A 14,943-nucleotide genomic window follows, 5' to 3' on the forward strand; every position below is an offset into this window, starting at 1 on the left:
CATGACCTGAGCCAAAGTCAGACGCTTAACCGACTGAGCCACCCAGGAGCCCCATCAACCAACAGCAATTCTTAAAACAAGGCCTAAGACTTTAAAATAAACCATCTCTTGCAGCAACTGGGTTACTCAGTCAGTTAAGTGTCTGACGAACTCTTGGTTTCGGCTCAGGTCATGATCTCACGCTCTGTGAGATCGAGTCCTGCATCGGGCTCTGCGTTGGCAGCATGGAACGTGCTTGGGATCCTCTCTCCTCTCTCTCTGTCCCTCCCCCCAACCACATTCACTCATGCTCGCTCCCTGTCAAAATAAATAAATATTTTAAAAATGTCTTTAAAAAATAAAATAAAAGTAAAATAAAATAAACCATCTCTTCAAATCTGACACATATACACATTTTTTAACCACAACAAATCTCTGCCAAAAAGAGCAAATGCTTTAGAACTTGGGCACCTTTGTGAAAACAGTGGAAAACAGTGTGTCTGATATACCATCAACTATGTAAAAAGAGAAGAAAATAACTGGACACGTAGATGTATCTGCTGTACAAGTTATTTTGGAAAACATATAGCAAGCTAGTAACACTGGTTGCAAAAGGAGGGATGTAAGAGAACAGGAGGGAGACTTTCTACCGAATATACTCTTGTATTTGCTTAATTCTGAACAAAGGAAACGTACTGCCTCTTCAAAACACTAGTTTAAATATTAAAAAAGAGTAAAATCTCACTAGGCTGTCCGCAGCTGAGGCGAGCCGCTCTAAAACTACGGTTACCCTCCGGGCACTCTGAGCAGTACTGTGCTTTGCAGGTGGCTCACTGTTGGCTCACTGTTTGCTGCGGCTGCTGACCCCTTCCAGGCCTGGGTCACTACAGGTCCCTCACGTGAGGGAAGGAGGCACACAGAATCCAACCGCGGACCGGAGAAGCCATGTGGCTCGGACGCCACGCCACCAGCAGCTGGCTGCGGTTAGGGTGCAGGAAGTTAAGTGCAGAGCCTCCGGGTCAGAGAGTCCGGATCCACTGTCTGTAGCCCTGAGACCCCAGACAGAATGTCATTAAGCACAACTTCCTCGTCTGTCAAATGACGATAACGGTACCTACTCCACAGGGTTGTGGCAGGGATGAGATGAGACACCACATATTCTAAAATGAACACAGGGCACGGCCCACGGCGACATCAGCCATTATTAGGACACAGAAGGGAGCAGAGGATGTAGTCAGGAGGTGGGGGCATCTGGCAGGAAGTTCAAATTTTCAACGACAAGCCAAAAAATCACTGATACTGAGTAACAGTATACCCCAAATCACCAGGATGACCACCGGAAACTACAGCACTGAGGCAGAGAGCCTCAGAGCTTGCACACGAGATACCACGTCCATGACTCAGGTGAAAAGAAAGAAAGGAGATGTCACATGTAAATAGTGCATTTGAGCCAAGACAAGATGAAACGGTGTCATGGCTCATAATGCCAAACGAGGATGCAAAGGAGTTCAAATTCAGAAAAGTACAAGGAGACATCACAGGGCTGTACGGGCCAGGCCGACTCCCAAAGACCCCTGCTGGAGAAACAGGTACAATGACCACAACATGAAATAGTCGGATTTTAGACAAACATGATCACATGAGATTAATATGGCTTGAAAGGGGGTTGAGCATATTTTAACACAATTTTTAAACATCCATCACAATTAAGAAAAAAAAAAAAAGGAGGGGTGTCAGGACATTACCCACATCTGAGAAACATGATGGGATTATTTTCTGTGATGGGGAACTCACTTCTACCCAAGGTGGGTTGTATCATGATGGACAGCCTTCACTGTTAGAAAGCTCTTCATCAGAATAAGCCCAACCACCCCTGCTTTTGGTTACATGGGTGACTTTAATCCTCTTCAACAAAACAGCCCAGCAAATAACTGAGGCTGGATATCATGATCCCAGAGAGTCCTTTCTTTATGCTAAGAGCCAGACAAACAGCTCTCGATCTTCCACAGGAGCAAAAGAAGAAATACGCGTCACCAAGCCTGCAAAGAAAGAACTGGTCATGTGCCATGCAACTCTGGTTTCCGGGAGGAATGAGGATGGTGGCAGGTGGCCAGAAACATCCACCCACTCCCCAAAGGCAGGCCGACAGAAGGAAGGCAGCGCCAGCCATCCAGAATGAAAAGAGCCATCAGTGGAAAAGGCAGAGTACGGCTCCACTGGCATCTCTGAGCTCAGTCCTGCTTCCGGAGACGCTGGTCCTCACAGCAGCTCGTGGGAGCACACCAGAGGCTGCGTGCTAAGCCCCGGATCAGGGTCTCAGGGAACAGCCAGGACATCACGGTGGGCCACAAAGGCTGGTCTCAAAAGCCACGGCAAGAAACAATGGTGTACTCATGAGATTAGCTTAAGGAAAAGAGAGGCCTTTTTGCAGTATTTTAGTCTCATGTGTGACACATAGTGACTTACGGGGCCTTGGGCGTAGGTCACAACCTCTCCAAGCCTCTGCCATGAAGATGAAATGACGCAATACACACAAAGCTTTCATCAAGTCCTGACCCCAGAAATTGCGTTGTAAAGACTACTATGTCCAGTTTTAAATTGCACAGTTTTACCTCATCTTTTTACTTACACACCTAAAAACTTGAATGGCTCCCTACTCTCTTAAATTAAGTTTCTAGGGGCGCCTGGGTGGCTCAGTCAGCTAAGTTTCCGACTTCAGCTCAGGTCACGATCTCGCAGTTTGTGGGTTCAAGCCCCGCATCGGGCTCTGTGCTGACAGCTCAGAGCCTGGAGCCTGTTTCAGATTCTGTGTCTCCCTCTCTCTCTGACCCTCCCCTGTTCACGCTCTCTCTCTCTCTCTCTGTCTCAAAAATAAATAAACGTTAAAAAAAAAAATTTTTTTTTTAAAAATTAAGTTTCTAGTGCTTGCAGAGGGACTCATGTGTTCCCTTGTGGTCCCGGCCTCCATCTTTTCACTGCTCTCCCACCCTTACGTCAGGTACCTTACCTTCCAGTTCAAAGAGGAGAGACATGATATTCACTGTTCCCAAGCCAGGGTCTCTGTTTCCTAACCCCGTGCCTTTGCTCATTCCACTACAACATAAGTCTACCCAAAACCTATACCTGGGGTTCACAGCAGCACTACTCATAACAGCCAAAAAAAAAAAAAAAAAAAAAAAGAGAGAAAAAAAAAAATGGAAACGATCCAAATGTCCAAATGGATAAATAAAAATGTAGCCTATCCACGCAATGGAATATTACTCGACCACTGAAAGGAATGAAGAACCGATACATGCCACAGCGTTGATGAAGCTTCTTTCCAGAGTGAAAGAGGCCATCACAAAAGTTCACACGATGTACGACTTCACTTCTATGAAATGCCCAGAACAGGCAAATCCATAGCAACAGAAAACAGGTTAGTAATTGCAAAGGCAGAGGAGAGAGGAAACTGGGGAGTGAGTGCTGATGGTACGGGGTTTTGTAAGCAGTTGAAAATGTACTGATTGTGGGGATGGTTGTAAAGCCTCTATGAATACATTAAAAACCAGTGAATTGTACGCTTTGAAAAAACATAAGGGAAGGGATTAGCTATCCAAGCCATGGCTGCTAGGTCTGGTCTTGATCAATATCAGTTCACAAATATTAGGTTCAAGGTTTTTGCCGCCCTCCCCCGCCCCCACACACAAAGGAAAACAAAATTTAAAAGAAATCAAGAATCTTGTAGTGAATTTTCATACAAGTTACAAGGCACAGAATAATTTTAAATACGAAAACAGCTTTGGAAAAAGATTTTTAAAAATTTTGGGTTCTGCCTCTTTTTCTGAAGTGTTAACCAGCGGGACACTATGCACCTCAGGGACAGTCCAGCAAAGCCCATCACCTCATTCTACACTGTGAGCCACATGTCACCTACACGTATGGGCATACACGCTGCACTGGTGAGCAGACTAAACTGACAGCATCCCTTCTACGGTCTTGTCCCTAAAATCTGGCTTCCATACAGACCTGGTAATACGCTTTCTTGATCTCCTTCTGGCTGGCATTTCGGGGCACTCCTAGTATCTGGTAATAATCCTCTTTGGCCAAAGGGGAGCTCGTGTGGAAGGATGCAGTACGAACAAAAGGGTAACTTTTTACTCCTAAAAAAGAAAAAAAAGGAAAGACAATCACTCTGGGAATGTGCTCAACAAAAGGAAGCTGTGAGTAAACACCCAGCCAGGTTACACCTGTGAAGGAACGGAGGTCACAACTTAGGGTCAGCTTTTCCCCCAAGCCCGCTGGAGACCAAACTCACTGCACTTCAAAGATGGCCAAGGCGACTGTGTACAATGAACATAAAACGAAGAGTACTGGGCAGGGCTAATTCTGCTGGATCACGACACAGCGAGGTCATACCCTCATGTCTGCACCCCGGATGGGGGCTACACCGGGGGGGATGACTAGAAAGGGACCTAGCCCCACTGTCACACTACCTGAGCACCTGCCATGTGCCACATACCTTCATATGCTGTCTTCCTTAATGCTTAACAATTCTCCAGGTTCTTTGCCTCCACCATACAACCTTGGGGATGTGGTTCTGGGGTGGTTCTCAGAGTGTGGTCCCTGGACCAGCAGCATCATCAGCTTGTTGGAACTGTCCATTTTCAGGCCCCACCCCTGACCTGAATCAGAGATCTGGAGGTGGGGTCCAGCAGGCTGTGTTTAATAAGCCCTCCAGGCGACAATTCTGCCACATGCTCAATGTGAGAACTAAAGAACTAAAGAAACGGTACTCAGGGTGCTGGCTGGCTCAGTCGGTTGAGCAGCCGACTTTCTTTTAATTAAAAAAAATTTTTTTTTCTTTCAACGTTTATTTATTTTTGAGACAGAGCATCAGACAAAGCTCTGAGCTGAGCTGTCAGCACAGAGCCCGACACGGGGCTCGACCCACGAACCACAAGATCATGACCTGAGCCGAAGTTGGATGCTTACCCCCTGAGCCACCCAGGTGCCCCTATTTTTTTTTTTTTCAACGTTTATTTATTTTTTTTGGGGGACAGAGAGAGACAGAGCATGAACGGGGGAGGGGCAGAGAGACAGGAAGACACAGAATCGGAAACAGGCTCCAGGCTCTGAGCCATCAGCCCAGAGCCTGACGCGGGGCTCGAACTCACGGACCGCGAGATCGTGACCTGGCTGAAGCTTAACCGACTGCGCCACCCAGGCGCCCCGCCCCTATTTTTTTTTTTAATGTTTGTTTTTGAGAAAGAGAGACAGAGTGTGAATGGGGGAGGGGCAGACAGAGGGAGACAAAGAATCTGAAGCAGGATCCAGGGTCTGAGCTGTCAGCACAGAACCTGATGTGGGGCTCGAACTCACGAACCATGAGATCATGACCTGAGCCGAAGTCAGACGCTTAACTGACTGAGACACCCAGGCACCCTGAGAGGCTGACTCTTTATTTCAGCTGGGGTCATGATCCCAGGGTCATGGGATCAAGCTCTACATCGGCTCTGTGATGAGTGTAGAGCCGGCTTGGGATTCTCTTTCTCCCTCTGCCCCTCTTCCCCACTCGCACTCTCTCTCTGAAAGAAAGAGAGAAAGGAAGAAAAAGAAAAGAAGAAAAAATGGTTCTCAGTGTTTAAGGTTACAGATCTAAGAGAATCTGATAAAAGTGCTGCCCCTCTCCTAAAACAAACAAACAACAACAACAAAAAAACACCTAAATAGACACACGGGGTTAAAAAGCCCTATGCCTGAAACTAACAGCTAACTGGGGTCAAAGCCCAAGGCAGAGAGCCACATGCCCTGCCCCCCTTCATGCCTCTGGCATCAGCAGTAGGAGGAACGTCCACTGGCGGACACATCCACTCAACTGCCCTCTGTGCATAGAGGAGAGAACTAACTTGGACTGGTCTGTCACCAAGTGAAGCAGGAGGAGCTGCCCCACAACTTGAGCCCTGCCTAACCTCCAACCCATTCCGTGACAACTGAAGACACGGGGCTGGGAGTGGAAGGGAGCCAAGTAAGAAAGAGCATGAAGATCACGACAGCTCCAGGTTTCTAAGTCGAACTTCAGCCTACAGAGAAGGTTCTGGATGCACCATTCATTCATTCAGTAAATACTCACTGAACATGTACTACTTGCCAGGCACTGAGTTCTGTGCTGGGAATAGGCAGCAGACCATTCAGACACTGCCTTCCTAGAGCTTACATTATTCAAGATATTAATACTGTAGTGGCAGGGAGGATACAATGCGAAGACAAGACCAAAGCCAGCGCCGTCAAGGAGCTTACAGTCCACATGGGAGCGTGGGAGACAGTGTACAAAGAAACAGTACACAAGGACATGCACAGTGAGAACACACATAGGGTCACCTAACCAGGGTCTCTCAACCTCACAATGTTGAGGATGCTATTGGATTCCTCTTGGTGAAGGGGCTTTCCTATTGTTATGGGCTATGTCTCTTAATTCATACGTTGAGGTTCTAATCCCCAGTGCCTCAGAATGTGACTGTTATTTCGAGGTAAGATCCTAATTTTAAGTTTTCATTTATTTAAGTAATCTCTACACCCAACGTGGGGCTAGAACTCACAATCCTGAGATCAAGAGTCTCATGCTCTTCTGACTGAGCCAGCCAGGTGCCCCTGGAGGTAGGATGTGTAACAACTCTGCCAAAACATTGATCTTGGACTTCTAGCCTCTAGAAATGTGAGGATAAATGTGGTTCTCTCTTATGGCATCCCTGGCAAACTGAACAACTTATATGTCAAAGGATGTTCAGCAGCACCAACAACTTATAAGTAGTACACTCTACTGCCCCTCTACCCCTGTCACAAGAGAGCAACTCAATGTCTCCAGACATTGCCAAATGTCCTTTGCAGGGCAAAATCATCCCCAGTTGAGAAGCACTGACAACCCAACTGAAAAAGTTCAGGAAAAGGCCTTTTAAGGCAGCTGCTGTTAAACTGTAGAAATTAGCTAGGCTAAGGAAAGGTTTGAATCTGCCCAGAATTACACCTGTAGTCCTTATGTCATTTGCAACAGATTCCTCTTATATTTTCAAAAGTGCCTCATTTGGCTGCTAAGTCATAGATCATCTTTGGTTCACATGAAAGTTCACACACACCTAATAACTGCATGATGTAACTTGTATACGTTTTATACAAGTAGAGATGTGGTTAGAGATAATAATGCTGATTAATGAGGCCTAGGAATACGGCAAAGGGCCTTTGAGCTATCCTAAGGAGTCAAGATTTTATCCTGAGGGCAACAGGGAGTCACTGCAAGTGTTAAACAGGGAAGGGAACACCTTTGCATGAGAAAGAGCTCTCAAAAACAACCCACAACAAACTGGAGGACTGGGAGACTACTTAAAATTAATCTGAGCACAAAACACAACCAGGTGTGTTGAGGGATATCCAGGAAGGGGGCCAAGGTAACCAGACAGGAGGACGAGTAGGAAAGAGTCAGAATGATGAGAAATCAGAAGCAGCAAGTCAATCTCGACCTTCAGTATCCCCATACTGTTTCCTGTCCCGCACCCTAGACCCCCCAGAACACAAGGAGCAGACAGCGTGGAAGCAGTGGGAGTTAGGCGACCACAGAGGTCTTTCTTTGGTCAGATTTAAGAGAAACAGAGCTAGCGGCCTAGTGCTCCTATACTCAGTCCCTCTTCACTCAGGAGTGAGGGGCTGCCTTGGTCCTGTAAGCCCCCACCACCCCCAGGCTCCTTCCAATCCAGGAAGAGACCGGTAGTGGCAGCTCCAAGAACGTGAGCAGAGACCTCGGACTCAAGAAACACTGGGATGTAACAACGTAACGTGCAAAACTGCATGCGAATAAAGACAAATCACATTTAACTATTACAAATTTGATGACTTTTGACATTATCCAAAAAGCACCAATGGTTAACAATAATTAAAGTTCATTTGGGGCGCCTGGGTGGCTCAGTTGGTTGAACAGCCGACTTCGGCTCAGGTCACGATCTCGCGGTTTGTGAGTTTGAGCCCCGCGTCGGGCTCTGTGCTGACAGCTCGGAGCCTGGAGCCTGCTTTGGATTCTGTGTCTCCCTCCCTCTCTGCCCCTACCCCACTCACACTCTGTCTCTCTCTCCTTCAAAAATAAATAAACATTTAAAAAAAATTTTTTTTTAAATAATTAAAGTTCATTTAATGGACAAACTTTCCCCCAAGAACAATGTCTTGCCCTTTTTAGAACCCAGAATCGGATCAGCCTCCAAATCACTCCAAGAATGACTAACCCAGAGTCAAATAACTACATATTTTTCTGCCTTGGGAGAAAAGTTGTAATTAAAGTGTTGTTTTATGTCCTCTAATTGTATTACTAGATTTGAGAGAAGATCAAAGACCCATGTTTGGGAGCTGAGTTGATGACTTTAGATGTAATAACAAGAGTGTGTCTTGAAGGATGTCATCTCTCAAAAATATTCATCATGTGATACAAAACATGCCCATTCTGGGCTATGTGCTGAATGCAGTTCCTTAGTAAGGGTCCCCCAAAGGCTCAGTACTCAGTGCCTGCCTATCTCTCTCATATATACACAATCAACAAAAATGCTCCCCAAACTTGTACAAATGTACTATGAACAGAAATAGCTTAATAATTACCTAAGGAATAAATGAACAAAAAGATGCAGCCAAATTCTATTTAAAACAACACTGACATTAGAAAAAGTTAGCAAAACTTGAAACTTACCACTTTTGCTCATACTGAGAAATACAACATGACATCGCTCCGAATAACCCTGAAGAAACCTGAAGAGACTACTGCTCTACCCGTGAGGAAATATTGGTGGCAAGAGCAGAATTAAAAAATGGGATCACTTGACCAAAACCTCATCCAATCACTCTGTTCTCTGCTGTATCCCCAGTAACTAGAATAGTGGCCAGCATATGGCAGACTCTCAATAAATACCTGAATCAATGAACAAATTTTCACAGTTAAGGAAACAGGGGTTCAAAGAGATTAAATAACTCAGGTCCCCCCCCCCCCCACACACACACACACACACTGGTAGAGGTGAATTTGTTCACTTTACAAAAGAATAACGATTACTGATGCTTTAATGACTCCCTTATTACACAAGCATTACAAAATTGCACCCCAACAGGCAATTATCTTGTGTGGGTTATCTTGTCAGGGACTGTTAATTAATTACCTTTGTAAATATATAGATAAATATCACTTGCACAAATTGTAGGGAACACAACCAATAAGACAATTCAGACACATGGTTGGTTATTCAGTGTTTCCTCCTTCCTCCTAACAGAAGTCATCCAACACAGAGCAGAAGAACCATCACAGACAAGCACCTAAAGGCTTAATACATATCACTTCTGTATCGCCTCCATCAATTAAGAAAGCTGGTTTTGAATGAGGGCTCTACCATCTTTTCACTTTGTCACTTTCTACAAGTCGTTTAATACCTAGGCTTAAGCTTCTTTGCCTGTAAAATGTAATAGCATCTATCACATGGAAATGACCCATGCCGGGTACACAGAAAAGCGCTCGATAAATGTTAGTTTGTATTTTTATTACAGTTGCCAATTTAAGAACTTATAAAAGACTACTAAGTGTATCCTTCAATTAAAACCACGTGACGGAAAGAGCGTAAGCTATTAAAGGACAACTCTACTCTTTTAGCTTTATGACCTTGGGCGGGTCAATTCTTCTTGCTAGAACCTCAGTTTCTCGTTCTTTAAAATGGGGATGACGACTCCATTCTTGCAGGGTTGTTACCACCAAGTGAGATGGGGCACAAAGTACCTAGCACCATAACAGGTGCTCACCGAATGGCCGTTACCTCCTCCCTTCCGGCTATAAGGTGAAAGGAGGAGACGGGATCGGAATAGGGTAAGGGAGCAGTGGCAGGCTGGAAAGAGGCTTCTAGAAATGTTGATAAAGAAGAGAAGACTGTAGGCCTACGGAACATTTCAGTACTGCCGCCGAGGGCTCCATGCAACTCTCCCTGGTTTACCATTTCTCAGTAGCCATTTGGGTCTCTCTGCCTCCTGTTCGCCGGTCTCTCCAAGCAATTCTGCATACAGGTCAGAAGATACCGTCCACCCGCTACCCCCGTAGCCGAATCGAGTCAGTCCCTTCTGGGCCTTAGAGCCCCTACTCGGGCGCTGGAGCCTACCCTCACCTTTGAAGCTGACACCAGTTCTCAATGTCAGCAGCGCCCCGGAGCCTCGAGCTCTCAGGGAAGGCGAGAATGCAGTGACGTTCAGCTTGTGGCCCAGTGAAGCCCCCACCACGTCCCCCCTGGGTGGCCGGGCTCCTCTCCCCGCTGTAGCCGGCAGCCGCGGGGACCCCACAGCCACCAGCAACCAGCGTGTGGGGCACCGCGCCGCCATCTTGGCCTAGGGACACTGCGCCTGCGCCACCCGGCTCAAGGAGGCGTCGCGAAGACAGCGCGCCGGCGCTGCGATGGCGCTTCCGGAGGCGGGGCCCGTGCGCGCGCACACGCACAAGCGCAAGCGTTGCGCATGCGCAGCAGCACCCAATGCGACTTTCTGGTTGCCAACACCGAAATGAGGCTTCCTCTGAGGAGTGCAACTAGGTATGCGTGCCGTGAAGGACCTCGTCATTCTGTGATGGATGGCCAATATTGTACCTTATCTATGTAGAGACGTGGTTGAGTGTGTTCGGGTATAACTGGTCTCAGGATCCCCGCGAAGGGCCGGACTACATATCCCGGCGTGCAATGCTGCCGTCAGTCGCGCAGTCCCAGCATGCAGTGCGCGGTCTTTTTCCCCTGACCTGATGCTGTAAGTGTTGCGTGAGTGTTGCTCACTTTGTGTCAGCGTGAGCTCGTGGGGGCCTCTGCCCTACTTCCAAAGCCTAGCCTCAAGCTCACTTTCTCTCTAGCTGATTCTCCGCGGGGCTGACTTTGATCACTCGGTTCTGTCCTGAGCGTGTTAAGGCTCCTGCAAACCTGTGATGAACTTGCCAGTCGCCAAGGGAGAGCCGAGCCCCGCACAAACGAATTTAATAAACGTGGTGAGCACCTACTGTGTTTCACGCACGTTGTAGAGTACTGGGGATACAACGGTGAATGACATGCCATCCCTGCTCCGGGGGAGCAAACTCTGAATCGAGAGAGACCTGCTCCTTAGCAACTGACATAACGTGGTCAGTGCTGTTGTAGATATAAACCGTGTTAGAGACACGGAAGTGAGGGGTTTCTGGAACAAGTTGCGGAGACTAGAGTGTCAGGGAAGACATCTGAGAGTTAACATTCCAGTTGGACTTTGATGAAAAGTGCGTCAGGTAGAGGTGGAGGGGAGAAGTATTCCAAGCAGCAGACACTTCAAAAGCAGATGTCTCAGAGGTGTGAAAGTGATTGCCCTGTTTGCCTAAGCCCTAAATTTAGGGTGTGTGACTGGAGATGAGGCTGGAATCTGGCCCAGTAAGCGTTACTAAGGAGTTTCAGCTTACACACCCCCAACCACCACCCCAAACAATAAGAAGGAAACCTGAGGATTCACTGATGGGTTTAAGATGAAGTGTGTTCTTTGCCACTTCTACCCATTGTACCCAAATTTTTGTGGATGTGGATGTTAATCTGCATAGATAGCCATAGCTTTCATTGATCAAATTCTCCACAGGCTCTGAGATTCAAAAAGGTTTAAAAACCACCGGTGTAGTGAAAAAGTTACAAGGCTATTGTAAAATATAAGGAGAAGTTGAGAGTTTGGGCTAGGGAAGCTAGCAGCAAGGCCTTTTAGAGAAGACAAAGCTTGTCATGAAGTGAGAAGCGGAGAAACGAGTTCATTGAATATATTCAATCGATACTTAAATGTTTTCAGCATAGTGATTAAGAATATGGGCCTTGGGGGTGCCCTGCATGTGGCACTTGATCTCTGGGTCGTGAGTTCGAACCACACATTGGGTGTAGAGTTTGCTTAAATAAACTTCTAAAAAAAAAAAAAAAAAAGAGGGGTGCCTGGATGGTGCAGTTGGTTAAACGTCTGACTCTCAGTCTTGTCTCAGGTTATGATCTCACAGTTCATGAGTTCAAGCTCTGCATTGGGCTCTGTGTTGATGGTACAGAGCCTTCTTGGGATTCTGTCTCTCCTTTCTGCCCCTACCTCCCTTGTGTGCACGCACTCGCTCATGTGCTCTCTTCTCTCTCTCTCTCTCTCTCAAAATAAGTAAATGAACTTAAATTTAAAAAAAAAAAAAAAAAAAAAAAGATTATGGGCCCTGGAGTCAGATTGCCAGGGACTGAATCCCAGCCCTGCCACTTACTGGCTGTGTATCGTTGGACAACTTAGTTTACCTCTCTGTGTCTCAGTTGCCTTTCGGTAAAATGGGGACATATTGGTAACTACCTCAAAGGACCATCTGAGGAATGAGTTGAGATAGTCCTTGTGAAGGCTTCATACAGTATTCGGCATATAGTAAGTACTCAGTACATGTTAGCTGTATGTACTGGGCTCTGTGGTAAGCACTGAGAATATCAAGCAGGGTTCAGGCACTTTTACTTACCAACAGGGAGCCCAAAACCTAAGGGGAAAGAGTGGGGGAGGGTTTTGGTTGAGAAATACAACTTTCAGGAATAAATGCTGACAGCAAGAGGCAAAGAGACTTGCATTTACCACGTCAGAGGGAGTTAGGAACCAGAGAAGAGCTCACTAATATGAAAACTTTTGTCAGCTTTGTAACTTCCTCATATTTTTGGTATTTTAGTTTTCCCCCCATCTATTTCCGCATCGTGATTAACAGTAAAATTCCACACTAAAAGGGGGTGTGCGTTCTTATTTTAGGGGATCACAGGAGGGCTGATTGCTGGGGAGCCCACATGCCCTCTCAGGAAGCGGAGAACCCCAAGGAAATGGAGTGGGTGCTGGTGGCTACCCAAGGAGAGGAAGACAGGTTTTTGGGAGGCCTCCGGAAAGACTCCCTGATGAGAGCAGCCTAGGTCTGTACGAGGTCCCCTTCACTGCTAGTCACTATAGAGAAGCCGGAGATGATACAGTTAGTAAACATGGGTAAGTTACAAGCCTCTGGAAATCTTCACAACAGAGGTCCTTGGTCCATGGTACCTGGATCACCTTGATTTGATAGTTGTTGGGGGCCAGTGAATAAGCAAGCGTCTTTATGTTCCCCCACCGCTAAACTGAAAAACCCAGGAAAGGAGCTGGTTTGGGGAGAAAGATGGTGAGTCACTGTTGTTTGGACGTGTCATGTTTGAAATGTCTGTGGGACCGATTTCAGGTACTTGGTGGCTATGGAGAGATCTGAAAACTTCAGCTGTGTTAAGAACATTCTCTTTCCAGGGGTGCCTGGGTGGCTCAGTCAGTTAAGCGTCTGACTTCGGCTCAGGTCGTGATCCCACAGTTTGTGAATTTGAGCCCCGCGTTGGGCTCTGTGCTGTTAGTTCAGAGCCTGGAGCTTGCTTTGGATTCTGTGTCTCCCTCTCTCTCTGCCCCTACCCACTCATGCTCTGTCTCTCAAAAAATGAATAAACCTGAAAAACAATTTTTTTAAGAATATTCTCTTTTCAGTTCACAAAGAACTTTGTCATATTTTCTATTTTGATCACAATCCTTTGAGGTAAGGCAAAGACTAATATTCCCATGTTTAGATATGGACTCCTCCCCCACCCCCGCATCTCTGCGCAACCCCGCCCCCCCCCCAGCCCTGCCCAAACAAAAACATCCACACACAACAAAACAAACTCTGAAAGATGAGGAACTCATCCAAGGTCACAGAGCCAGTGTATAGGTGAGCCAAGATGTACACTCAGGCCCCTAACAAAACCCGGAGCTCTTCCCTTTAAACCATGCACCTTCTTGTCACTGTGATCAATAACTCTGGTTGAAAAGCCCTTACTACGCCTGGGTGGCTCAGTCGGTTGAGCAGCCGACTTCCGCTCAGGTCACGATCTCGCACTCTGTGAGGTCGGGCTCTGGGCTGACGGCTCGGAGCCTGGAGCCTGTTTCCGATTCTGTGTCTCCCTCTCTCTCTGCCCCTCCCCCGTTCATGCTCTGTCTCTCCCTGTCTCAAAAATAAATAAACGTTAAAAAAAAAATTCTTTTTTTTTTTTTAATTTTTTTTTTCAACGTTTATTTATTTTTGGGACAGAGAGAGACAGAGCATGAACGGGGGAGGGGCAGAGAGAGAGGGAGACACAGAATCGGAAACAGGCTCCAGGCTCCGAGCCGTCAGCCCAGAGCCCGACGCGGGGCTCGAACTCACGGACCGCGAGATCGTGACCTGGCTGAAGTCGGACGCTTAACCGACTGCGCCACCCAGGCGCCCCAAAAAAAAATTCTTTTAAAAGAAAAGCCCTTACTAGTTTACAATGTACTTTCTCATGCTGAATCTCCTCTGCTTCTCACAACAAAAGCGGGGCAGGGCGAGTATTTATTACCACCCCACCTACAGAATGTTTCACTGCCTTCCAAGGACTTCAGCTGTTAAAGGACACAAAATGACCCATCCTAGGCTTGTTGCCAAAAACTAGAATGAGCACACGGGCGGGCCACGCCTCCCCATGGCCCCCAGGCAGAGTGTGTCATGCGTCCATCACCCACCCACCCCCCTTCTCCAGTCTAAAGCCAAAGCCGTATCTTTGAGGAGAAACAAATGCTACTTGCAAAAGGCGCACAAGACTCACTCCCCCTCCGCACTTGTCGCTACACTGTCCAACTGGGCTCTTTGCCACTCTCCTGAGGCAGTGAGATCAGTGAGAGCTAGTAGGGAGTTTGAAGTATGGTCTAGTCGGTGATTTCCTGCAGACTCTGACTATCCAAACCATAATGGGACTAGAGTCTATGGCTACCCCATGAGCTGGCTGCTCTCCTCCCCTGGTGAGTGAGGGTCCCTTCCAGGGAAGACGGAAGGGCCTGAGCCAGTCTCTTCGGAGGCAACAAGAGGCAGCTGTTTCTCTAGTTGTAGCATTTTCTTTCCTCTCCAAGAGGATACGGGACAATTCCAAGGAGGTGTGGAAT

At 47.0% G+C, this 14,943-nt stretch overlaps 1 protein-coding gene across 2 annotated transcripts in view; it reads right to left on the reverse strand.

The window, feature by feature from the left end:
* DNAJA3 (DnaJ heat shock protein family (Hsp40) member A3) overlaps window positions 1-10,408 on the reverse strand; it is a 29,795-nt gene extending 19,387 nt beyond the window's left edge. Inside the window, exons 1-2 of one of the 2 annotated variants that reach the window (XM_045460809.1) lie at window positions 10,128-10,408; window positions 3,985-4,118 (exon numbers count right to left, since the gene is read on the reverse strand). In XM_045460809.1, coding sequence (XP_045316765.1) covers window positions 3,985-4,118; window positions 10,128-10,338 — 345 coding nt within the window. In that variant the 5' untranslated portion in view covers window positions 10,339-10,408. The remainder of the gene's footprint in view (window positions 1-3,984; window positions 4,119-10,127) is intronic. The other variant, XM_045460808.1, reaches the window with a different exon arrangement.
* Between the last annotated feature and the right edge of the window lie 4,535 nt (window positions 10,409-14,943).

This window comes from Leopardus geoffroyi, chromosome E3 (genome assembly GCF_018350155.1).
Source record: "Leopardus geoffroyi isolate Oge1 chromosome E3, O.geoffroyi_Oge1_pat1.0, whole genome shotgun sequence".
In the NCBI taxonomy this organism is placed as follows: domain Eukaryota; kingdom Metazoa; phylum Chordata; class Mammalia; order Carnivora; family Felidae; genus Leopardus; species Leopardus geoffroyi.